Source organism: Rhamphochromis longiceps, linkage group LG17 (assembly GCF_057381845.1).
Source record: "Rhamphochromis longiceps isolate RC_006_pf linkage group LG17, R_longiceps_female_GT1.1, whole genome shotgun sequence".
In the NCBI taxonomy this organism is placed as follows: domain Eukaryota; kingdom Metazoa; phylum Chordata; class Actinopteri; order Cichliformes; family Cichlidae; genus Rhamphochromis; species Rhamphochromis longiceps.
Genome location: NC_140573.1, coordinates 10158612 through 10183205, shown reverse-complemented (window position 1 = coordinate 10183205; position 24594 = coordinate 10158612). Strand labels below are relative to the sequence as shown.

At 39.3% G+C, this 24594-nt stretch overlaps 3 protein-coding genes across 6 annotated transcripts in view; 2 read left to right on the top strand and 1 right to left on the bottom strand.

Moving 5' to 3' along the window:
- Nucleotides 1-431: 431 nt before the first annotated feature.
- stxbp3 (syntaxin binding protein 3) lies at nt 432-9964 on the bottom strand. The gene is made up of 19 exons (XM_085386008.1): nt 9838-9964; nt 8460-8509; nt 8176-8257; nt 7986-8062; nt 7826-7898; nt 7623-7723; nt 6597-6742; nt 6042-6135; nt 5653-5777; nt 5420-5518; nt 5276-5333; nt 5095-5160; nt 4762-4842; nt 4471-4606; nt 4002-4108; nt 3822-3920; nt 1777-1862; nt 1336-1484; nt 432-1060 (listed from the first exon to the last, which is right to left on the bottom strand). Exons 1-19 carry the CDS (start codon nt 9947-9949, stop codon nt 957-959), a joined length of 1845 nt encoding a protein of 614 aa, XP_085242134.1. The 5' UTR covers nt 9950-9964; the 3' UTR covers nt 432-956.
- A 1-nt stretch (nt 9965) lies between these two features.
- LOC146649301 (fibronectin type III domain-containing protein 7-like) lies at nt 9966-21178 on the top strand. 4 transcript variants are annotated; one of them, XM_085386007.1, is made up of 14 exons: nt 9966-10235; nt 10580-10595; nt 10736-10984; nt 12419-12679; nt 13558-13818; nt 14287-14550; nt 15051-15305; nt 15390-15647; nt 15799-16053; nt 16342-16596; nt 17342-17602; nt 17808-17837; nt 17970-18019; nt 18747-19369. In XM_085386007.1, the coding sequence occupies exons 1-13, from the start codon at nt 10221-10223 to the stop codon at nt 17999-18001; spliced, it is 2412 nt and encodes an 803-aa protein (XP_085242133.1). In that variant the 5' UTR covers nt 9966-10220; the 3' UTR covers nt 18002-18019; nt 18747-19369. The 4 variants fall into 4 exon arrangements, with proteins under 4 accessions (XP_085242133.1, XP_085242131.1, XP_085242132.1 ...); XM_085386005.1 differs by lacking the exon at nt 18747-19369 and adding exons at nt 20853-20871; nt 21062-21178 and having other exon boundaries at nt 9966-10984; XM_085386006.1 differs by lacking the exon at nt 10580-10595.
- fndc7b (fibronectin type III domain containing 7b) overlaps nt 20434-24594 on the top strand; it is a 42689-nt gene continuing 38528 nt past the window's right edge. The window contains exons 1-3 of the mRNA XM_085387573.1: nt 20434-20758; nt 20853-20871; nt 21062-21322. Coding sequence (XP_085243699.1) covers nt 20705-20758; nt 20853-20871; nt 21062-21322 — 334 coding nt within the window. The 5' untranslated portion in view covers nt 20434-20704. The remainder of the gene's footprint in view (nt 20759-20852; nt 20872-21061; nt 21323-24594) is intronic.

The following is a 24594-nucleotide window of genomic DNA, read 5'->3' as shown; positions in this document are numbered from 1 at the left end:
CTAAAAATGATATTTTTGGTTTGAATTGGTATGTACAGAGGAGGTCAGGAGAGAGGTACAGCAGTGAGTGTCTACAGCCATCTGTAAAACAGGGTGGAGGCTCTGTGATGGTTTGGGTTTGCATTTAAGCCAGTGCCGTTTGAGATCTTGTCAAAACCGATGGAGTTACGAATTCAGAAAAGCACTGTCAGATTTTCATCCACCATACAGTTCCATACGTGTGAGTGGTTGCGTATGTAGGATCAGTGAAGCAGGACTTTGCTGTGAGTGTTTACATGTCACCCTGATGCAAAGACCTGTTAATGCTGTTTACCCGGCTTAGCCAGGAATTTAGGAAATTTGTGTTGGTTTTCTCTTGTGGACATTTACTGGCTATTCTGATGTTTTAGCTCCATGCGCAGTCTACAAATGAGGCAAAATGAACTCTTAAGACTTGAACCACTTCATCCATTTATTAGTCAGCTGTTCAAGGAAAACGAAATACTCAATGTTAAAAATAGTCTTCAAAAGTCATTAAAGTGTTTATGAACAGAGGTGAAAAAGTCAAAATGGCATAGCAGGGACTCAGTGCTTACATACATATATACATCAGTGATGTGCGACTTTGCACCACTTTTCTGTTTCTCAAGGTTTCTCTTAGAAGCCTTTCAACTTGTAACATTATCATAATTTTTAAGACAAACAAACAGACGGGTTAGAGTAGGATGAGATCAGTTAGTATTTAAATACTATCCAAATGTTCAAATCACAATGTCATAATCGCACCATGTTCTTAGGTCTTCATGTGGAAAATCTGCGTCTCATACCTTGCACTATAAACATGGGCTTGGATTGAAAAGCTATTTAAATGACTGTAAGGAAATTCCCTTCACAATTCCACTGAGGAAGTTAAGATAAGTGTGCTGTGCTGAGTGATAAGGGATGTAGAGAAACAAGCGGGGTGGGGGCCGAACTTCTCAAGCTTTGGTCTCGACCTCTAGTGTGAAGCTTTCCATGGGTCCTTTGCTCAGGGCCTTGATGTCATCCAGGAGAACGGTGGGGGTCAAAATGTGGGAAGACCCTGTATAGGATAAAGATAAATAAATTGCATTAAAAAACAAACAAAAGAAAAGTCCTGTCATAATTCCGCTCTGCTCCAGTAGGGGGTGTAAAACAGCAGGAAATAACGTATAATAAGTGTAATCTTAAAACTCAGTGGAACCTTCCCGATAATCGTCACAATCATAGCTCTCCTTAGTTCATGTGCTGCAAGCTAATATTTCCCAGCATTCTGACTTTCTGCGCGCCTGTTTGGTACGAAGCATTGTCCAGCTGTTTCCTTGCACTGAGTCTTACCAATGATGACCTCGCAGGTTTTCATTGCCCTGGTGACCTCGTAGGCGCAGCGCATCTCAGAGAAGCTGATCCCTCCTATAACAAAGATGATGAGACGTGAGCCAGTCCGGCGGTCATCCTGAGTGCTGGCTCTGTGCTTCTGCCGTGCGCTGTGGAGAAGAAGGAGGGGCATCGGAAATATTAACTGACAGAGCCTTAAAGAAGAAAAAGCAGACGCTGCTTCTTACTGTTGAAACTGGAAAATCGACCTCATTCACCTCAATCAACCCTCTAAGAAACAGAAAGTGGATGTGGAGAGATAAATCACACAGACTGACTGTATAAGCATAACTAAGTGACACAACAACACAAAACTGTAGGGTTGTTAAACTGTATATTCTTCAGTTAGAAAGAAACCAAAACAGCAGCCCAGTTCCAGCCTGGTCACTCACAAAAACCCACCTCACAGCCCCGGAGCCATTCCAGGCAGCAGGACACTCGGACTGGTGCGGCCACTCTTTGGTGTCCAGTTTGTTCTCCACGACATCCTGGAAGTAACGCATGTTTTAGAGATCATGTGACATGGGGAGCAAATCTGTTTTGCAAGCCAGTAACAATTTTAAAGTGCAGTAACCTTCACTCGCTGAGGGGTCCTACCTACATTAAATTTATATGCACATGGTCCAGTGGTCATCTTCTAAATGTTACGCAACGTGTATCTCTTTGACCATCATGCGCATACTTCAGTTTTCTTTATATTTGGAACACAAGTTTCAGTCACTCTGTAAAACGATTTATTTTGTGGGTGACGTCACAACTTAAAAGCAGAAGTCGTGCCATTAACAGAGCTAATTAACAGAAGAACACATGATGAGTAATTTTGGTGCCAAGGGAAGGTGTGATGATAACGTAACTACATCATGCATTAGTAGATGTCAAAACACAGGCTACTGCTTGACAAACAATTTGCTTTCCTCAAACTCAAAGTCTCACTGTTTTTTTGCATCATGCACCTTTATGCTTAGAAATACTTGAGACTAGCAGACGAGCTTTAAGTTATCTGCAGCAGATATTCAGCTCCTACACATCAAATCAATTTGTCTTCTGCTGCAAGAGGAAACATTTTAACCGCATTTGACAGGAAACCAGGTGCTCAGGTGAAGACCACTGATGTTTTTCTTCTTTTTTTTTTTCCATGTAATAACAGGAAATGCAAGTGAAGATGAGAAGAAACGAGCTCATGTTACAGATCCTATAACATGGAGTTAGATTCTAATCTAATATAAACTTATTTTCACAGTAACCTGTAAGATGATTACTAAAAGGCTCCTCTCAGTTTTGTTTGCTATTAAGAGCCTCCTCTTCATTGGATACACTCCATCTGATTAACAACATGGATTTACAGAACTGAGACTGAGTGAAGAGAAGAGTTTGGGGGAAAACTGCTAATGGGGGTATTTCCACCTCTCAGTTCCACACCCATTTCAGAGAAACGGCTTCGGCAGCTGAGTTTTAAGAGCAAGTATATATTTTCTTTTCATGATTTGTGGTTGACAGGTCACATGACTTACCAAAGTGAAAACAAAGCACAGTGAAAAGGTACATTTAGAAAAGAAAACCAAAAACTGGCAGCACAGCGAATTTCACACAAACAAAGGACAAAGATTTTCACCCAACATACTTATAAGACAATAAAAACACTAGTTCTGAGGGACTGAGACAGAAACAGAAGGACCATCCTCTGAAGAAAAACAACAAGGCAACAACTAGTGCCTTGTTGTGGTTTACACTTGCTAGGATGCAGAAAACGGTACAGAACAACACAAACTTGTGTGACACAGCTTATCAGATGACCCGAATCTGATAACCTCCTTTTGTTCTGCTTCCATAGTTGTGCTCATGAATGCCCCTTAGATGAGGACTGGGGTAGCACAATGAAACAGATACAGTTACATGTTCAGTTTGGCATCAACTAATCTAATGACCGCTCAAGGCTGGGTACACAACAGAGTCAGCTCACACATGTTCAAATGCCCCAAATCAGCAATGAAATGAACAAATGTTTACAGCCTGAAATAAAAACTGCTTTTGGCAATGGATAAATTCATCCTTTATAACAACTGTGCGCCAGGGTAACTTTTTATTTATAACTCAAACATTTGTACTTGCAGAGGCTCAAAGCTTTGATTGACAGGTGTCGAAAAAGTTCATTCCACCAACTGAACTGAAACCTCTACACCCCGTCTGTGTGTTGGTGTCTGTAGAGCAGTTTTACTTTCACTGTCTAAAGCATAATATGGACTCAAGTGAGCTACAACAAAGCCCGCAAGTTTCTACTTTAGTTTCATTGAATTTAGTTTTAGATAGATTAATAAAATCCATCACTTAGCAATCATTAGCAGCTAGCAGAATCGGTGAATTGCAAAGGTACAGTTTATGGATGCTTACTAATGCAGAGACAATGGGTGCAAAGACAAGCTAGGATACCACATGATGATGTCACTGACCTCCATCACATCTTTTATGGTGGGGATCCATCTGGAAAGGCTGTATCTCTCCTCTTGGGAACGCTCTCGTCGGTTGGGTTTACGAGAGAAGAAACTGGGCTGGAAATAAAAGTACATCAATGAAAACTTAAAAAAATGGATAAATCAAAACACTGAAACGTTTTCCTTTTCTCAACCTACCGTTATGATGATGGGCACGCCCAGCTCTTTCCAGTTCTGGATATACTCCGGTTCTCCCTCGATCTTTACATGCTCAATAAGTTTGTTTAAGTTTTCCTCGGTTGTCCCTGTTTACAAACACCAAACAACCAAAAAGCAAAAAAGACAGATGGACAAATTAGCACCTCTAATTTTTAGTCAAAAAAAGTTGCTGTCAGCGTTAATCTCGTTAAAATGACGTTAACGCCATAACCGCATTAACGCTGCAAATCTCGGTTAGCGAGTTAACGCGGATCGCCCCGTGTGAGGGGCTGCACGGTGCTAATGCGTTAACGAGCTAACCGCGCTACCGCTGTGCAGGCCTTGTGTGGGGAGATCTGCGTTAGCTCGCTAATGGAGATTTGCTGTGTTAATGCAGTTATGGCGTTAACGTCATTTTAATGAGATTAATGCTGACAGCACTACTTTATTCACGAGAAGGCTGATGTACCGTTCAGGCTGAAGATGTAGAGCAGCACAGCTCTGATCTTGTCATGTTTACTGTATGGGTTCAGCAGCACAGGCAGCAGAGTCCTCATGGGATCTTTCACCTTTAACCCATCCACATCGGCGCCTACTGCAAGGTCCTGCACAGAAACATACAGCATATTACACATAGTACACATGACACACTTCCCTAAAGCTTTGATTAGAAGGTCACACTTGGCCGCATACAGTAACGGTACTCTGCAGGTCAGGAAGAGTGTGACTGCTAGATCTTGATAACAGAGCATAAACAGACCTGTTCAGCTTTGCAGAGTTTCTCCACATTGTTTGCGAAATGTTTCATGCAGTCCTCAGCCAGCTGCAGATGAATCGTTTTCTAGAATCCAGGCAGAAAACTGTTAAAAACATCAGGTCAACCCTATGTAATAACAGGCTGCAGAGGCGCCACACCCGACCACAATATAAGGATTGCGTAGCCCTTACAATAATAATAATTGTTGTAAGAGTTGTATCTGTCTTAAAACCAACAACAAGATCCTGGAGAAAATTCTGCTTTAATCTCACATTTCAGATGAACACATAACTTCGAAGTAAGTTCAGTTATCCCTACATAAGTTTTACTGCATACCTCTGTCATCTGTTTACGGAACGCAGGCATCTTCTTCATCATTTGAGCCAAATTGCTAATTGTGATCTGGGGAAACAAAAAACATACATATATATTAATATATATGAACACATTAAATGTTTGCTCAAGATATGCTTTTCAAAATGAAACGATCACACAAGCAGAAACCACTGCACTGTACCTTCCCATCTGGCTGTTTCTTGCTAGCAGATATCTCCTTCACCATCTTGGGAATTTGCCTGTTGTATGGAAAACAAAAATGTTAAGATGAGTGTTCTGACAACAAGAAGAAGATATTGCCATACTTCTGGTTTCGCACACTTACGCTGAAACCTCTGCGATGTGCTGGTGCCTCAGCTTCACCCAGAGCATGTCATCCTCATTCAGCAGGGCCTGCTTCTCTAAGCCGTCTCTAGCCTTGTACCTGGACACAAAATGACCCAGAATAGCAGTATCTAGTTTCTCATGAGCACAAGAGTATGAAGCAGTAAGCAGATTGTACACATATATCTCTATATCTATCTCTCTATATAAAATACAGGAAGTAGACTGCATTACTTATAGGTATCGTTTTCTATATCAATGAGATCGTAGGCCATGGCCTGGTAGGTCAGCTCGTGCAGGATGGGGGTCACAGGATCAAAGCCTCTGTCGACTATCAGCAACTGGGCTTGGGTCTTCTCCTGGTGATGTAGGGGGAAAAAAAAGTTATATATTATTAAATTATATATAAAAACGGGGATAATTCACTTCCACGGAGCAAGCTGTCCAAACTTTTGCCTTTTCAAATTTATAGTAAAGGGAACTGTTTAATGTGCTTGAGGCAAAGGAGGGATTATTTTATTCTTTCATGTGATAAACAATACAGTATTTTAAAATTCCCATTTACTCCCAGGGCTACGACCTTGTTTATCCTGAAACCATCCTTTGTTCGGCAGGCCTCTCACCTTTTTCTTGCCACTGTCATCCAGCTGGTAGTGTGTGTCCAGCTTCCGGTCCACCAGCTCTGCAAGGAGTTTGGCATTCTCCATGTTGCCGTCTCTAGTTATGATATAAATGTTGTTTCCGTCAGTCAAGTGAACATTGAGGTCAAGGTTAATCCAGTAGTTATAAAACACAAAACTGTATTTTCTGTAAATAACAGCTGCACTCTGCTCTTTACATATCTTTACACTCTTACTTTCATCAGGCTGAATAGGATCAGCGCTGCTGTGAGCGAGTAACCTCACTTGCTCAACTACCATGTGATTCTTTCTACACATAGCTATTTCTTTGAACAGTGAACGTTATAAGATATATGTCTATTATATTCACTCGGAACAAACACATTCTAAAACCAGTCTGTTCAAAGAAACAAGTGATACCAACGCTTTGTTTTCAAGCCCAGCATTATTCCTGCCATTAATACGGAACCTATTCTGACTTTTTCTCCTAAAAAGTTTCACTCTGCTTGGGGGCTCGGGTGTATTGTTACCTAAGACACTACATGTTGTCTGACTTACTTCTTGTATCGGATCCCTGGGTACTCGTCTAATGTGGCACAGAGCGTAACGAGCTGGCCTGCCAGTGTCTCCAGTGTCTTCGTTTTGTCCTGACTCTTGGGGCTGTAGATGCTTCGGAAAGCCCCAGGATTATCGCAGGTGAAAACCTTCAAAGTATTTAACACCACAGTGTAAACCACAGCCGTCATCATTAAAGTTCCAGAAGATACAAATTGAGCACAAGGATCATTTTTAATTTCTCATTGTTTCCCGAACTCGAGGCTATAATACATTAAGCACCTGCTTGTGTGTTTCTTTGTCTGATCACATCTCCTAGATAATCAGCAGATGAGCAATCAAACCTGGTACACAGATATATCGTAAAGGTTCTCATCTATATCAGAAATTATGACACCATTGTGTTTCCTAACATCTGCCTAGTAACAGGCTAAAGTGACCCATTTTCAGAATATATGCACATATACCACCTTTTACTTCAATGACAACATCTAATTCACATCAACATACGATGAATTACACATGATACGATGGCAGCATGTTGCCTGCCAAACAGGAAGCAAGCGGCTAATAAACAAACAAACCCCGTTTTAAGCCTTTGTGAACCTACAACACCTGGTGAAAGTAACAACTCATATCTGCAAAAGCTGAATTCACCAGTGTTTTCTTTCGCTCACTGCAGCAAGACAATGCCAGTAACGCGTATACAACAGTAGTTTTCTGTTTCTGCAACTATCCCACCTGCAGCCAAAACCCATTGAGAACACACAGTGAATTATAAACGGGAAAGGTTGACAACGAAGCCGCTGAAATGCTATAGCAAGGAAAAATGTGAAGCTACAGGATTTACTCTCTTTAGGACTTCAAGAAACACCCTACACAAGGCAAATTCCCTTCCTTCAACAACAGGCAAGTGCACAGCCTGCGTGCGTGCCTGTCAACTGAGGGGAATTTTGACAAAAAGAGGAAATGGACTATTACAAACTAAACTAAAAAAAAAGAACACTTGGCTAAATTTTAAACACTTACTTGTGCTTCCTGAGGCATGAAAGAGATGTTTATTTCCTTGCAGACCCTTATGTGTTTTCCACAGGCTTGCCTCATTTTGTTGAACAGGTCATCAGGGCAGTCTGCAGATCAAAAAAGCTTTCAGTGCCCACTTTGATCGTAAAAGGTATATCTGCTATTTGGCTGATGAAGCAGATTTAAGCACCAACACAGGAGTTACCTACAGTCAGTGAAATAGACGTACGCAGCTTTGTATTTGGGTTTGGGCTTGAAATCCTTTATAAAGGCATCTACACACTATGAAAAAAAAATAGACTTAAGAACTCACAGAGTTTGGCAGTGATATATTAAAGAAATGAAAATGAAAAAGTTTTAACAGCAAACCTTAGCAGTAGGTGTCATAAAGTAAATGGACTTCATTTCGAGAACAGGCTCTCTGCTTTTGAACAGGTCCTCCACAACTAGAAACAGAATACTAGTAGTCAAAAGTAGCTAAAGACATACACGCACAAATTATCTTTGATCAAATAGCTTTGTGATGTAAAAATAAATAAAAGGACATCATTCCACCTACTTGTTATCTTCTCTGACATCAGGTCGGACATTTTGCAGCATGACGAGAGGAGCTTGGTGGTGAAAGGATCCAGAATCAATATCTGTGAAGAAGACAACGTGAAAATGCTCCTTTAATTATGCGTTAAACAGTAATATACTCCCATGCTATGCAGCACCACATATCGAGACAAAGCGTATGAGTGAGAATCAATCATATCAAAGCTGAATCTGTAACTCGGAGCTTGTCCATTTATCCAAGTACAATCCTGGGACTCTGTACTGAGCACATGGTGGGTTTCTTACCTTCCATACTTCAGAGTTTCTGCAGTCTGTAATAATTGTGTCCTGTATTCCTGTAAGGAGCACATAACATGACAACATGTAAACACAACAATAATCTGAAAACAAATTATCGTTCATGATGTCACTGTTTAAGCTACCTCTTAGTTCAAGTGTGCAAAACAGAAAGTGATGTAATCAGAACTGCAAATATCCATTATCTCGCTACTTATGCATAAAATTAAAACATATTAGAACGTTTATAGCCTAATGTATAAAAGTTATGCAGTTGTGTTTCGTAATATTTCAGAGTCTTGGTACAATTGATTTTTCATATGTGTTTGGGTCATACCACGTGAGCGTGAAAGGGTGTGGTACTAGTAGTTTTCTAGATAATGGAATTTTAAAACAGCTCCTCAAAAAAAAAAGTGCCAGAAAAACTCAGATCCCGTCACTTTTTTTTTTTTTTTGTGAGATAACAGTGAGGTCCTGGAGTTTTACATATTTTATCTTAAGTAGTAAACTTAAACTTAGTTGGGGGGGGGGTTTCGGCAGTTTAAAAAAATTGATTAATTAAGAAGGAATGACCTTTGAACCAACTAAAGTATTTACGTACTGCCAAGGTTATGTCAGCTTTCATGAGTGGAGTATTAAGAACAAAGGCTATTTCTGTCTAACTCTGTTACTTGATTATTAGCCTGCTATTGTGCAAACCTGAGTGATAGCACTCTCATTAATTTAGGGACAACTGTTCAGCGACCTTATGGTCATTTTGTAGCCTGTAGTGCGTAAACTTGAATCATCCATACATCTATCCCAGCTGTCACAGGGCGAAAGGTGGGGTACAGGTCACCAGTCTGACAGAGTTCTAACACATGTCAGCAGCAACAAAACTTCATTACCGCTGTTCTACTGGGCTGCATTAGTCTTAGCTGCTTGTTTGACCCTCATTTTAACGGCAACACAAACCAGCCTTCTTGGTGACATAACCTAACCACAGCCAACAAGAGGAAGGCAAGACATCAGGATAAGGATACAAATAATACGCCAGACTTGTAGCAATCCCGCTGCATAAACGAGGTGCGGTTGCAGACGTACAGTGACCTCACCCATGGCTACTGCTACAAACAAGTAGCCTAAAAAAGTCGTTATGTTCTGACCGGGCCAAGTGTTAGGTCAAGTTGCGTCTGCGGCTTTTTCCTCTATCGGTTCTACTGCGTTTCGTAAATTTGTAATTTTCCGCTCAAAGGGAACAGCTGAATGAAAATGTTCGCCGTTATTCCAAAAGCTAAAGATGCGCAGGAAGAGGTTAGCTAAAACAGCTCACAGTTCACGTGCTAAACAAACGCCGTTGTGCTATTTTTCAAGAGCAGGAAATACTCTCCTGTTGGAGTAAACTTACTTTTCCAAACTATTCTTTTCAGCCCGTGATCTGAGCCCGTTGCCATCTTGTTTTTTTCCCCCACTGCGCCGCTTCCCTTCGAGAAATTCACGAAGACAAACTCTGACGTCATTCGCGTCACCAAGTGTGCGACAGTGAGCTGTAGTTTTTTAGTGATGAAGCGCACAAGACATCTATCTATCTATCTATCTATCTATCTATCTATCTATCTATCTATCTATCTATCTATCTATCTATCTATCTATCTATCTATCTATCTATCTATCTATCTATCTATCTATCTATCTATCTATCTATGTTACTGTCAAAGAGGTGGCTCTGAGGCCTCCAGACAGTAATTATGTCCATGTCACATTTAGTGGATATATCCTTGAGTGCAGAACATGATGCTTTCAAAGGTAGGTTTTTTCCATGGCATTCAACCTACACCGGCCCCATCTCCCTGCTTCATTATAAAAAGACATTTAACCCCCCCAGTGGGAGGGGCTTGCTGCAGGTATTTCAGCTGATAGATGTTTAAGAAAAGATCAAACCACTAGAGAGAAGTGTTTTTAAGAATCAAAGAGAAGCTATCAAGAGAAGGAGAGAAGACACAAACCAGAAAAACTGGTGCTATGAAGTGGCTGGAGATTTTTGTATTACTGGGCATGTGCTCACAGGTATTGTAATAAATAGTGAGGAGATAACTGTTATAGGAAATTGATCAGAACACTTAATACATATATTTTATCTTAATTTGCAGGCTGCAGCCCAATCAGGTACTGTATGTTGTCTTTTACTATATTCAACTGTTGGCGGTTTATCACAGAACAAGAAAAAAAACTTGACTTGTCTGAAAGAATCTTTTTCTCAGGGTGCCAGATGTGTCTTATAATGATTTTTGCTCTACCTTCATTAGATTTTAAAGTGTCTGTGTTCTCTGCAACATCAAAGACTGTGACTCTCAGATGGACCAGGTACTCTGGAGCCACTTCATACCAGATCACTGTAAAATCACAGAGCGAACTTGTCGCTTTTGCATCATTTGGTCCAAACACAGTGATGGGCTCTGTTACCTCGCTGCCTCCAAACGTCATGTATAACTTCGTAGTTGAAGCAATGAGTGGTTCCCAAAAACTCAGCACTGCATCAGTTGAATCATCAACAGGTGAGACTTCATGCACTTCAGTCCATGCTCATGCTGTTTAAGATATGAAGTATACAGTCTTGTGTTGTCCTTCACTATTTATTTCTAAAACAAAACGTTTTTAAATTAATTTTATTGAACATGACTTTGTCCTAATAAGTTGTTCATTTCTAGAGGGTCCAGGCTGTGTAGCTGTTGCATAGAAATGCAACCAGTACCTTTTTAAAGTTTGGAGAACACGCTACAGCAGCTGATGAACCCAATGTATACCACAATGAAATCCTACAGTATTTGTAGCAAGCTTCATTTCTGTTGCATCGCATAAGAGTGTTAAGATTGTAGCTTGTAATTTGAATGGAAAAAATAGAACTGATTCATTATGAAAAGGATGTCATTTAGGAAGTAAACTTTCCAGTGTTTCTTAAGTTTTTCAAACTTCCTGCTCGACTGGTAATACCTATTATTAGACTTTTATTACACAGTGTCTTTAAGTGTCCGTTCTCCATAGAGTTCAATGTTGTTAATTTTGAACTTACAGTTTCCCAATTAATGTTATTTGAGTAGTAAATTTCAAAGAATAGCCTGTGAAGCTCAATGGGTTAGAACAGGGGTGGGCAATCTCAGTCCACGAGGGCCGGTGTCCCTGCAGGTTTTAGATCTCACCTTGGGTCAACACACCCGAATCACATGATTAGTTCGTTACCAGGCCTCTGGAGAACTTCAGCACATGTTGAGGAGCTAATTTAGCCATTTAAATCAGCTGTGTTGGTTCGAGGATACATCTAAAACCTGCAGGCACACCGGCCCTCGTGGACTGAGATTGCCCACCTCTGTGTTAGAATGTTTGTAAAGCTGCCATGTTTAGGCACACTGATCACTGATCTAAATAAAATTATGTACGGCAAAAAGCTATGCCGGAACCATAAAAATAAGTAATTTTGCAATGCAAATATAGCTATCTAGATCTGTTGGCAGTTTTACTGCTAGTATTACTGCCATTTTTCAGGCTAGCATCACTAGTATCACGTGAGACATCACTAGTAATAAACATGTGATTTATAGTTATGTTCAGTAAATGTACCAGGGGAGATTCACAGACGATAAAGTATGGGGTAGTTTTGGTTGCTTTTTTAATTAAAAAACCACTTTGGCACTGATCACCACCTGCACTCATGTATATATCTTTCTACGTAGCACTTTTAATTCTTATTCTTATTTTTATTTTTTTCATGTCTATTTAAGCGTAATTTATGACAGTATGTTTACACTGAAGCACCACAGCAATTTCCTAATGTTGTAAACCTGCTCAATATTTGGCAATAAAACCCTTTCTGATTCTGATTCTTAATTAAACCACTTAAATCTAAAGTTCAGCACGCAGACACATACAGTAAAAATTAACTTAAGAGTGGACTTGATACCATCCCTGTTGTGAATTGTTTGTGCCTCTTTCAGCCCCTGATATGATGGAGCCCATTCTGACAGTGAAGTCACTGGATAGCACAACCTTGACAGTGGAGTTTAACTTGAGAAACGGGGTGTCTCATTACATCATACGTGTCGAGAACAGCAATGGCTTCTTCAGAGAGGTTGCAGCATCCTCCTCTCCAGCTGAGATTGAGTCCCTTGTGCCGTACACTGAGTACTCGCTCAGCATCATGGCTGTGAACACCGCAGGCCGCAGCCAGCCCTCAATTCCTGTAACTGGAAAGACAGGTGGGATTTTCAAATTACTCGTGTGAAATGGGTCTCACACCCCATGCCCTGCAGAGGTCACTTGATCTGTTTTATTGTCTAAACAGCACAACCACTATATTCAATTGTACAAGTGAAAGGTACAGTATACACACTCATCTTCAACCCTACGGGCCTCTCTGGCATCGGTGGTAACCATACCTGACCCCTCTATGTCAAACATAAAGAGCTGAACTCTTCCTGAGTAAAGGGTTACCAGCTCTATGTTCTCACGAACATGAAACATGAACTTGCAGCTGTAGCCTCTCAGCGGTGCAATGAGTTTACTGATCTTGCACCAGTCAACAGGTCTTGTTTAAAAATTTCTTAAGATTGCACCTGTTCAACTAATCCAGTCACTTTGTGACAATCATTTTTTAATAATTCAGAGAAATGTCCTCTAAACTTTTTCTTTTATGCAAACTTGATTAACTTGAAACAGAAATGAAGACAAAGTTATGTGACTATTACCAAAGTAATACAGAGTTTATCTATTAATAATACTGATTACTTGCTTAATATATTAGTATTAGTACAGTTTTCATCGATAACATACAATTACTTGAACCTTTCACGCTTTAATACTAAGCAACTTTCAAACTGATTCTTGAACGTGAACACAATCAAACTCTGAAGCTCTGCTTCACCTAAAATGATCAAAGAAAATAACATAAGCGCACAGTCTGAATATGTAACAACTGGCAAGAGCTCTAAATGTTGCACCCACTATTAAGTTGACGTTACACTGACTTCCTTCACATAGTCTTGGATTAAACTTTTGGACTTTCAGTAATGTGCTACAGTATTCATCCCCCACACCAGTTACTACATATAAAACAGTCTAATCTTGTCTTTCACAGTTTTGGCTCCTCCTCAGCTTGCGTCCTCCTCTACGAGCAACAGCAGCATCGTTCTATCCTGGGATCCAGTTGCTCATGCCGTCCAATACACCGTGTCCATATGCAAGCTTGATTCAAACATAAGCATGGGCGTGTACAACACCTCCAACACCAGTTTGACCTTCTCCGGCTTGGATGCTGGCTCACTCTACGTCATAACTTGTTTTGCTTGGGATCTTGAAGGTCGAAAGGGAGACAGCTCGAACATTAAACAGGCTACACGTAAGCAGGCACTGAGACAGTTGTCTGTTTGTGACTGTACACTTTGTGTTTACTCTAGCATACAGAGTGTTATTCAGTAAGAGCCCTGGACAGCATGAAGAATGCTTAACCATGATCTAGGGTCAATGCTGCAAAGCAGTAAAGCCACCAAAACACACACAGTATTATAATTCTGAGGAGTCTTACTGTGGCAAATTATCCATAAGGGTTAATGAACATGCTGCTTAAAATATAGGAGCACAACAAGTATGAAATACTTGCTTTCTAAACTTAGAACCTTGAAAACTTCCTGTTTTAGTAGACATTTGAAAAATATAATGAAGTAAAAAAGCAAAATTTTCCACTTAATTACAACAAATAAAAGCATGCATTCAAAAATAACCAAATGCAGTTATATCACACTGGTTCCCGTGTCTACTCCAGTTTAGTCCTTCGCTGGTTTTGTTTTTATTTTTTGTCATCTAACAGGACCTCGGACCCCAGCGTCTGTCAATGTGTCTGTGGTGATGAATGGCAGTGTGGCTGGACTGTTGGTGTCTTGGGAGCCAGACCAGGAGGTCTATGGACCCATTGAGTACAATGTGATGAGTGACCTAAACTTAATGTGTAAGACCACATCCAGCTCCTGCACCCTCTCAGTAGTGGGGTGTGGAGAGGTACACACCATCCAAGTCACTGCCTCAAATGAGGCTGGGCCCAGCTATCCATCTAGCCCTGCAGTCTTCATCACCTGTGAGTAGAAGAGATATGAATGTGTCATCCACATAATGTTTTTTAAAAATACTGGAATTACCTTCCGGGTATGAAGCCGAATGCAGAAACTTGTATTGTTTCTAATGCATTGATTTAAATTAAGATTTATATTCCATATGACATGAAAAACACCCAAATTTAATTCCACATTACAAAAGTTGAATGTATCCTGTAAAATTAATGACCACTAAGGGTAACTATGGACCAATGGTAGCAATACTGAACTCTGACCCTTTAAAACCACAACATTTTAAAACTCATAAGCAGATAAAACAATTTCAACATTTTTTTTATATCACACTGTTTATATATCTTAAAGAAAACAATTTATTCATTAAAAATCTTCAAACTTTTAATAACTACAATGCAAAACATGCTATAAAATATGACACACAAGTTTTTTGTGTTCTACACCGAACCCCTACCTGACTCTATGAGTGTGTGACTGTGACTAAATTCCCTGCCGTCTTGTGCTGCAGTCCCCTGCCCACCTGAGTCTTTGGCACTAGTGGAGTCTTCAGAAGGCAACTGCACTCTAACGTGGAAAACCGTGGCTCATGCTGACAGCTACATGGCCCTTATCGAGACAGCTGGCAGCAGTGTGGAAACCTGCAACACCACCAGCAACAACTGTACCTTTCACTGCCCGTGTGGGCAAACATACCTCCTGTCTGTGCTGGCCTTCAACCACGCTGGCAGCAGTCCTCAAGGACAAGTTCTCAACTACACCACTTGTAAGTAGCAGCAGAAAATTATACTTTTTAGTCACGATGAGATGCATTTTCTTCACTCTCTGATCATTCATAAACTTCTTTTAGTGGTGTGTTGCCCAGAGGATGTGTCAGTGTCAGCGGTGAGCACTGACACTCTGGACATCAGATGGATGCCCTCACGGGGGGCAGTGCTGTACGAGACCCGGGCTGCACACAGTTCAGAGGTCATCCTCTGTAATGACACCGCACCGGTGTGCGTCCTCTCTGGCCTCAGCTGTGACACTGCCTACAGTGTGGTGGTGATTCCCTGCAATGATGTGAGCGGTTGCAACCTTGCTTGTAAAGCTCACACCAAAGACACAGGTAGAAAACTTGTGTATATAAATAAGGGTATAAAAACATATCCAAGGAGAAAAAGTCCACAATATCTAAAAAAAAGATGTCTCCTCATAATTTTGAGGGGTCCTTAAACAACGTGGACACCATTAACTCAGCCTTCTCTCCATTCTCGAAGCTCCCTGCATGCCAAACAATGTGATGCTCAATCCAAAGAACTCCTCCTGCGTCACAGTCAGCTGGACAGCAAATAACAGGGCTGCTAATTACACTGTAAGCGCAAATGGAGATGATGACAAACACATCTGTAGCACCAATAAAAGCAGCTGTGACATCACTGACCTTTCCTGTGGCTCCACCTATGAAGTAAGCGTCGAAGCAACCAGCACAGCTGGTCCGAGTTTACCCAGCTACTCTGAGTTTCTAGAAACAGGTGAGCAGTCGAATGCTGTCGCTCACGAACGGTCAGTGCTGCTTCCTGACCTTTCTTGCTTAACTTTACAACTTTGCATAACTTCATATGTGACTTTATTCCAGGTAATTATACGGGACCTAAAAGAGTTTATGTTCAATTAAACACTTTGCCCATCTTTACATCAATTTTTCTAGTTTACAAGAATTATATTTAGACACTTTTGCCTAGCTGCAATATAAAAATATACTGAACTGTACATTAATTGATATGTTATAACTATTTCCCACACCTCATCTTCTATCGCAGAACCGTGTTGCCCAGTGAATCTGACGGTGGATCAGGTGACCCAGGCAATCACCAACGTGTCGTGGTCTCACGCCAAAGGGGCACGCTTGTTCATCGCCACTCTGACATCATCATGCGGTCATGCCCGCTGCCATACCCAGGACTCCCACTGCCTCATGGGATGCATCACCTGCAGCACCAACTACACTGTCACCATGGAGGCAATCAGCCATAACGGACGCAGGTCCAACTGCACCTATCAGGGTTTCTCATCAAGTGAGTGATGTCTTCTAATAAACCGTGACAATAAGTAACAAAGAGTGGTCAGTGAAAGATAAAAGAAAACATAAAACAGAAGAGGTGTGGACAAATTTAAAGGCTAAAATGATCTGTCAGAGAGCTCTGACAAGTTTATTAAAACATGCACACATCTATTGTGGTTTTACTTTGGTTACTCGTTTGAAATATGTACATAGTTTTAAATAATCATGGCAATTTACGTGCATATCATGCAATGACCCAAAGGATAAGGCATCAGACTCCTCTAATGGCTTTGGTCACAACCCCCAGCCACCTGCTGATCAAACCTTCTGTTTACCAAGGACAGCCAATCCAAAGACGGCTGGCTTAAAAAGAGGGTTGCCATCAAAGGAGAAAAGTTAAAACAACTCTTTTAGAGAGAGGATGAACTGAGGATCATGTGAATCATGCAAAATTACTAAAACAGAGTATAAGACTAAAAATATGGAGGTGCAAAGGAGCGTAGTAAGTCACGTAAAAAAACTAATTTATGACTTAAAGGCCTTTATTTTATGTATTGAAGTAAAAACTTACGAGGAATTGTGGAAATTTTTTAAAAGTATCAAGATAAGTGTATACAAACAGAAGATATGCCTACCGATAAAAGAGCAAAACCAAAGCTGTTACAGTCATAGTAATCTGTTTTTCTTCAGCCTTTAATTGCAAAGTAGTATTCTAGTCAGAAGACATGCATCACTTCATTAACATGTCTTTGTCGCAGGTCCCTGCTGTCAGTCTGGTGTCAAATTATACAGCACGTCCAGTAACTCTCTGCGGGTTTACTGGCGCAGCACTGGGAGCAACCACAGCTCCATCGCAGAGATGGTGGGGAGCAACAGCAACTACAACTGCACCGCAGCTCCTGGAGACAACAGCTGTGACTTCGGCAGCGTCCAGTGCGGGGACGTCTATCATGTAGTGGTCGCTCCACTCACACAAGAGGGCAGCAAAGTCCAATTCTGCCCGGAGAGACTGTACTCGGGTAATTCAAAGTGAAATTGTATAAAATTTGACTTTGTGTGTATTTTATTTTCCATTGATTATATTATTATAGCGATCGCTTTCACACATTTTTCTCATTACTTCCATGTTTCGTCAGGGTAAAGTTTTATATAAACATGAATCAGTAACTGTGATTAGAAAAAAAAGTACCTCAGATTTAGACTTTTCTGTTTCTGCTCTTTTAGTCACCTGTTTAGGAGACAACATTGGCACAGGTAAGTTTGCCATCTTTCTAGATTTTTTTGAATTTGGATTCAAAAAATGTTATTTTGGATTGCATTAGATTGTAAAAAAAAAAAAATGCATGCATTTTTTTTCTAAATATGCTTCAATCTCTTCTCCATCAGTTATTTACAGAGGGAAGAGAAGCGTGGACTAGCATGTTTAGCAACAAATGGTAAGCAGCTGGCTAAAGAGAGCGCATATAAGCTATAGCAGTGGTGTCAAAAATATAGCCCGAGGGCTCGAATCAGTAAAGACTTCAATCTGGTGCACTGGACAGCTTTGGAAAATTTGAAGGAGGAATTTTTAGCTTTTCCTGGTGATAAAGATCCCTGATACCCACAGACATTTATACTACACTAAAGTCTAACTGTTATAGATCAACATATGGGTAAAAATAAAAAATAAAAAAGGACATTTTCTCTGAATTAAGTTTGATGTTTTGATGTTATGTTTGAGTTCCCAGAACCTTTTCTGTAATTTTACACATGTATCATGCAGAAAAAAAACTACACAAAAGGTATGAAATATAAAAAGATGGAAATTATTAAGATAAGATTCAAAAGTCTTCCATCTGAAACTTTGTCAGCACCACTCCTTTTTAAAAAAAATGTACCATAAATGCCACATACAAGTATCGGAGTTCACTTTCTGTTTTTATGGTGCTAAACTGTGGAACGGTCTATGTCTTGAATCTATGATAACATTTTTAATGACAGTTAAAATAATTGACCATCTTTTGTCTCTACCGTCTTGTGTATATTAATGTCTATCTTCTGGCTACAAAAAACACAGCGACACTTGACATTGTTGTCATCAGATTTGAGCACATTAAACCAATGAGCACAAATATTGCAGGTCAGTATTCAGTTTTCATGGGTTTTGATCTTTTTCCTCGACAGAAAACATGTTCATCCTCCTCTTCCTCATCCATCACCCCATCCTCACCGGAATGATCCCAGCCTCATAAATATATAGAGAAACAACCACAAATGTTTAGCCATGAAACATGTTGGTATAATGTTTGATGATTTTTATGTGGCATAGGAAAGCAAACCCACAGTCTGCTCCAACATTTAAGATTCAAATCTGTGATCTGTGAAAATCACACATTAAAGTTAAAGTAACTAAAGTTATGTTAAATTGGGGAAATTCTAAATTAATTTTAACCACAAATTACTGGATTTAATAGGAAAAAGATTTTTTTTTTAAACTGTTAAAAATTGCAATTGATAGTTGATAGTAAAACATTTACCATGCTTGAATAGCTAATTCAAACTACATATGATGGATTTTTCTTCTTCAGTTCAAGAAATTTGTCATAGAGATGACTGAAGCACAATAAATGTGTAGCTCATTGTCCTCCTGACAATCAAGGAACACGAACTGATATATTCATCTTTAAATACACGATTTTTTTCCCTTTTAAAACAACAGTTCTCTGTTTTATATTGTTAGAATGTAATGAACTGCTTTCAGTACGTGTCATTGTCTCAAAGTGATGGAAATTCCTGGTAATAAAGAACTCCCAGCATCATCATCATATAGTGTTTTGTTTTGGATGTAGATATGTGATCTGTAAATCAGGATGCTGATAATGCTTGGTTAGTTAGATCTGTTTAACAGTCACATGGCAGCAGTTACTATATTCAGCCTGTCCTGCTGACATTCAAACCAAGCATGAGAATGGGCAAGAAAGCTTGTTTAAGTGAATTTCAATACATTAAACTGATGATGTAGAAGTCTCAAACACTCATAACCTCATGTATCAACGATACATTTGGCTTTAAAGGGTTAATTCTGTTAGAAGCTGTTTTGTTGTTTCTGAAACTTTCCCTTCTTCAAGATCAACTGTATTTTCTTCAAACTGATTACACATCAGTGAACACTTGGCTCTCTGATGAGAATGTTATATTTGGTAAGGCAAACAGCATCATCTTCATCTTTGTGTTACATTTGAAATTTAATCAAATCTGATCACGTTGGGTGACATGTTTGAAGTCTGGACTTACATGCAGGTAATATGTTAGACTGGACTAAAATGTTACAAGTTATAGATATATTTATCAATACATTTATAAAGTTCTGACACTGTAAGTGAACTAGAAAATCGGATAACCAAGTTGCAGAGAAAGCAATTTATGAAGAGGTCCCAGAGCTCTGTGCCACTGCCTCCAGCTCTCCCATAAACAGAGGTCTCTAAAATCAGAAATTTGGCCTGTAACATCTTTTGGTTTTCACACTCCCCTATCTCCAGAGAGTCAAACATAAATGGACAATCATACATAACATACAGTAGCTGTAAATATAGGGATTGTTTTTTAACTTCAGAGTATAAAAGACATTAATCAGAATGTCCTTGTGATGTAGGAGTTTGTGGTCTTTCCTTTTTTGCAACCAGCCTCAACTAGACAACTAGAGTTTGTGTCACTCCCACATTGGCTTCATTTTTCAGCTCTGCCAGTTGCCACCTGTTTCAAATGTCAAACCTTGAGGTTTTTTATTAGGTCAAGCTCAGTAATACCGGGAAAGATACACTGGCTTTATATAATGCATTGAAAAAAGTTTTCAAAGTCTCAAATTACACAAATAGTTCCCAAACACCAGACATTATTCCTGCTGAAAAACTGCTGCCACGTTTTACATTGAAAACAGAGAAAACTTCCCTCCATCCCTCTTTTTGTTGATTCAGGGCATCTCTGGTTGCCTGGGGCTGCTGGAGGGGCAGCCTGCCCCCATTTAGGGAATACTGATTGGTTCTCAGGTTGAGTGGACCAAAGCTTAAAAGAATCCAGCAAACGTTTTGTATTTGACTCCCTTATATAGTAAACTAATTTTAATCCCGCTCTCATTGTTAAAGATGGGGTTGTTGGGAGCCATAGGCTTTTCTTTAGCTTTGATAACTCTAACTCAGGTAAATACAACTTTTAAACTTGTTGAAATTTATCAAATGATCAATATTTATCAATAACCAAAGAAAAATAATGTTCTATTGTTTTTATTTGCAGACACATGAAGGTGCAGAAGGTAAGAAAATGAAAAAAATGTCATTTAAATAATCTATCCATTTTTTAAATACAAAGGCATGATTGTGAATAAAAAAGCACTACAGATGGATTCAAATAATAACAAACTTTTTTTTGTGTATAGCTGCATTATTTGCTCCTGTACAACCTTTAATAACAAAGCTTACTGCATGTGCTTCCATTTATTCCAGGGTGCAAAATCTTGTCAGCAAGTGCCTCAAATGCATCATCAATTCTAGTAAAATGGGAAAAGCACGCTGGAGCGACCAGTTATATTTTGGAGCTTCGAGAGAAAAACTCTCCGCAGTCTGCACCGATTACAGCGCCCATATTCGGACACCAGACTGAAAGGAACGTCTATGGTCTAAAACCAGGAACTGAGTATAATGTGACTGTCAAAGCTTTTGTCTTCTTCAGTGTGGCGTGTGTGAATTCAACCCTGGCTTCCACAGGTAAGTTCAACATTTTTATCAGGGGTCAGTGCCCACATGCATAAATTCACGTAAAACTGCAGTATTTATAAACACATCAAATACATCCACAATGAGCTGATAAATAACTTCAGTGACCAAAAAGCTATTCATAAAAGAATACCTCATAAAAGAAAAGCCAGTTGTCCCTTTATGCTAGAACGGTGCTATTATGCACAGACTTAATACAGATCAACACTACTTAGCACCCTTAAGGGAAATTATTAAAATCACACTTTAATAGCATTATGGTATTATTTTCTAAATCACTTCACTCTTCTCCTCCGCAGTGATTTAAAGAAAAGAAAAGCACATGGTAAGTGAATGTATTATATCTGACATGTAGCTTTGTGCTTGAATAAACAGAAAACCCCCCCCCCCCCCATTTGGTGAAGATAGAGACTCTGTAATTCCTTTGTGCTTTTTTAAATTTAAGTTTTAAAAATATGGCAAATGATTTTAGCTAGTATCTGCAAATTTCTGCTATGTTTTGTTTTGTCATTTTTCTTTGCACAACGATGAAACACAGTTTGTAATTCTGTGTTGGCCACACTGACATGTGTACCTATATGTGCACATGAGTGACTTACAATAAAGAAACAAAAAAAACTAAAAATACCGCAAACTGAATACAATGTTGATGTGTCTTGATGTTTTGCTTCCACAGAAGATATTACACAACATATTCATCATACGCTAATACACCACAGGAAGAAAGTCGTGCTCCTAAAGGAACAAATGTCAACCAGGAATCAGTCATGGAGCAAGAAAATGAGAAATGGTTTTGTTAAATGATTTTCATGTGTTGAATGAAAAAACAAGTGTAACAGCAGTTCTTTCTGTGTGTTCTGCTCAAAATATATCAGAAAGGGCATGTGGTGGAAAAATCTGCGTAACCACACAGGTGTAGCTACCTGCTGTAGCAGCTGCTTGTGAACATGGGAGAGACCTCTTCTCTTTTTTAAAGTTTAAACCCAGGCAGGAGGCATGTTGGTGATGAAGTGCTAATGAAGACACCGCTCTGTGAATCTTTTCCTGATCTGCCTGTTTGCTTTAAATTCTCTTTGTGCTATTTATGATTATGAGAATTAAATTTTAATTTTGTGCAGCATGTGTGTAAAAATGAGCTTACTGCAGATAGGTGGTTTCCAGCATCAATTTGCATTTGAGAGTAAATAATTAGTTCTTGTGTAATTCTATGGTAATAATTATGCAAGAAATATCTTCTCAGTGACAACATGTTGTATTCTATTTATTCCATGTCAATAGTGAATCTAGTTCTAATAAAACTGAATTAAAGTTCTTTAACAAAACTGATATTCATGCTGTTGGTTATCAATGCAAAACACCTTTACTCAGTACCATATTCACTCAAACTGGAAGCCAAAATGATTACCTCTCATTTGTTAATACACATCATTCCTTCTTTCTACCAAATACCAATGATTGGAAAATTACTCATTATTAGAACATCTCTTATTTCTGTTAAAGATTTTTGTTTCCAGCAGAGATGCAATTACCTGAAATGTAAAGCTGAACGTCATCAGTATGCAGACTGACTTTAACAATGAGGGAAGCTATATTTGATGTTAAACCCACAATTACAGTGAGTTAGAAGAAATTCATTGCTGCAGTTCAATATTATGGTGTTCACATATTTTTAATCACCAGTATCGCAGAAGAACACACAGAGAAGAGAGCTCAGATTAATTAAACACCCTACAACGTGCCTTTACATGAGACAGCCCATATGGAAAAGAAATAGTAAAAACTTATATGATTTACTCATGAAAGTGGCCACTTTCTCATTACTTTCATATATTTTTTTAGTAAGTATCCAAAACATACAAGTTTCATTATATAATTATTCAAGGGATCTTATATCTGTTTTCACCCTTTATGCTTTTCATACAAGTTTCACACAAGACAGATACAAACTTTATAAGATTTATATATATCTTTTCCATATGGGAGCTGCACCTCTGCAGCTTTGCACGGCGCTCCTCCCAGAAACATTGGTTGCCATGGACTTATTCATAGTGCAAGTTTCACTTGGCTGAAGTCTTTGAAATCACAAATGGCTCTGGTATTATGTTCAGCGTACTGTGAACAGTGCTGGTTATCAGTAAGGAAACTGTAACTCTCTGTAGGGAATAGTTGGCATTGAATAGTAAAACATGAGCCATGACTCTGGCAAAAGGCATTTTGTCGAGACATCTAGATCTTCGCAGCTTGTGTAACAAACACCAAATTGAGATGTATAATTTCCTTGCAAAAAGCACGCACATAATAAAAAAACCCACCACATTAACATTCATTTCTCAAAGCACTCAAAACATGAAGGGAAATTTTTTTCTGTGTGTCCTCAAACCTGTTGAGGCTTTCTCAACCTAGGCTAACTTCATGCCGTGATGGTGACCGTGAAACCATATTTTGTCACAGTATAACATTTCATCAGATTATGTCTCATGAGGTTAAAGAGACATTTAGTAGTCAGGGGAACCCTGAGTTCCAGTGCAGGGCTGCAAACAGGACATTACTCAGGAATCATTCAAGTAATCATTACATTTGTGAGCTCCTGTAGATTCTTCTCCGTTTATAGGCGTTGCTCAGCTGACCTGTGCTGCTTCTGTGGCTTTGACATTTACTGCTCTTTGTGAATTTAACAAGCAGTTTTCCACGATGTATGGAAGCAGTTGTTACACGAGCCACCGTGGCAGTTTTCCAACCCTTTGTCAGTATAAAGCTAAAACTTGGCAACTGTTGCTAAAGACCATCTTCACTTTCAATTCTGCTCAACTGCAACCAAAGTCTTTCTAGAAACAAATCCTGCCACGTGGCAACCTTCTTAAAAAGCATCCCAGAACCTATTTAGGAACCTCTTTTATTTTCGCGTATGGATGTACTTAACATTTGAGTTTATTCTGTTAGTAAAGTAAAAGTGGTGTCAATGATTACAACAACTTTTCATCTAACTTCCACATCAGAAAGAACTACATTTTGGGTGTGGAAAAGTATGCCTCTCTCTTCTATATTGTTCATTAAAGTATGCCTTTGTGTCTTACTTTGTGCCAAACTGTGCCATTTCCTGTATTAGGTGCAGTGTAATTAAACTGTGGATGAATACCTGGAGAAAGTACCAGACTGAAAAACATATTTCCATAATGCTGTGAAACTTCCAACAGATGTCTGAACAATGGCCTTCATCATAGTAGGGCAGTGGTTCTATAGCTTCTTCTGCTATGTCCCTTCCA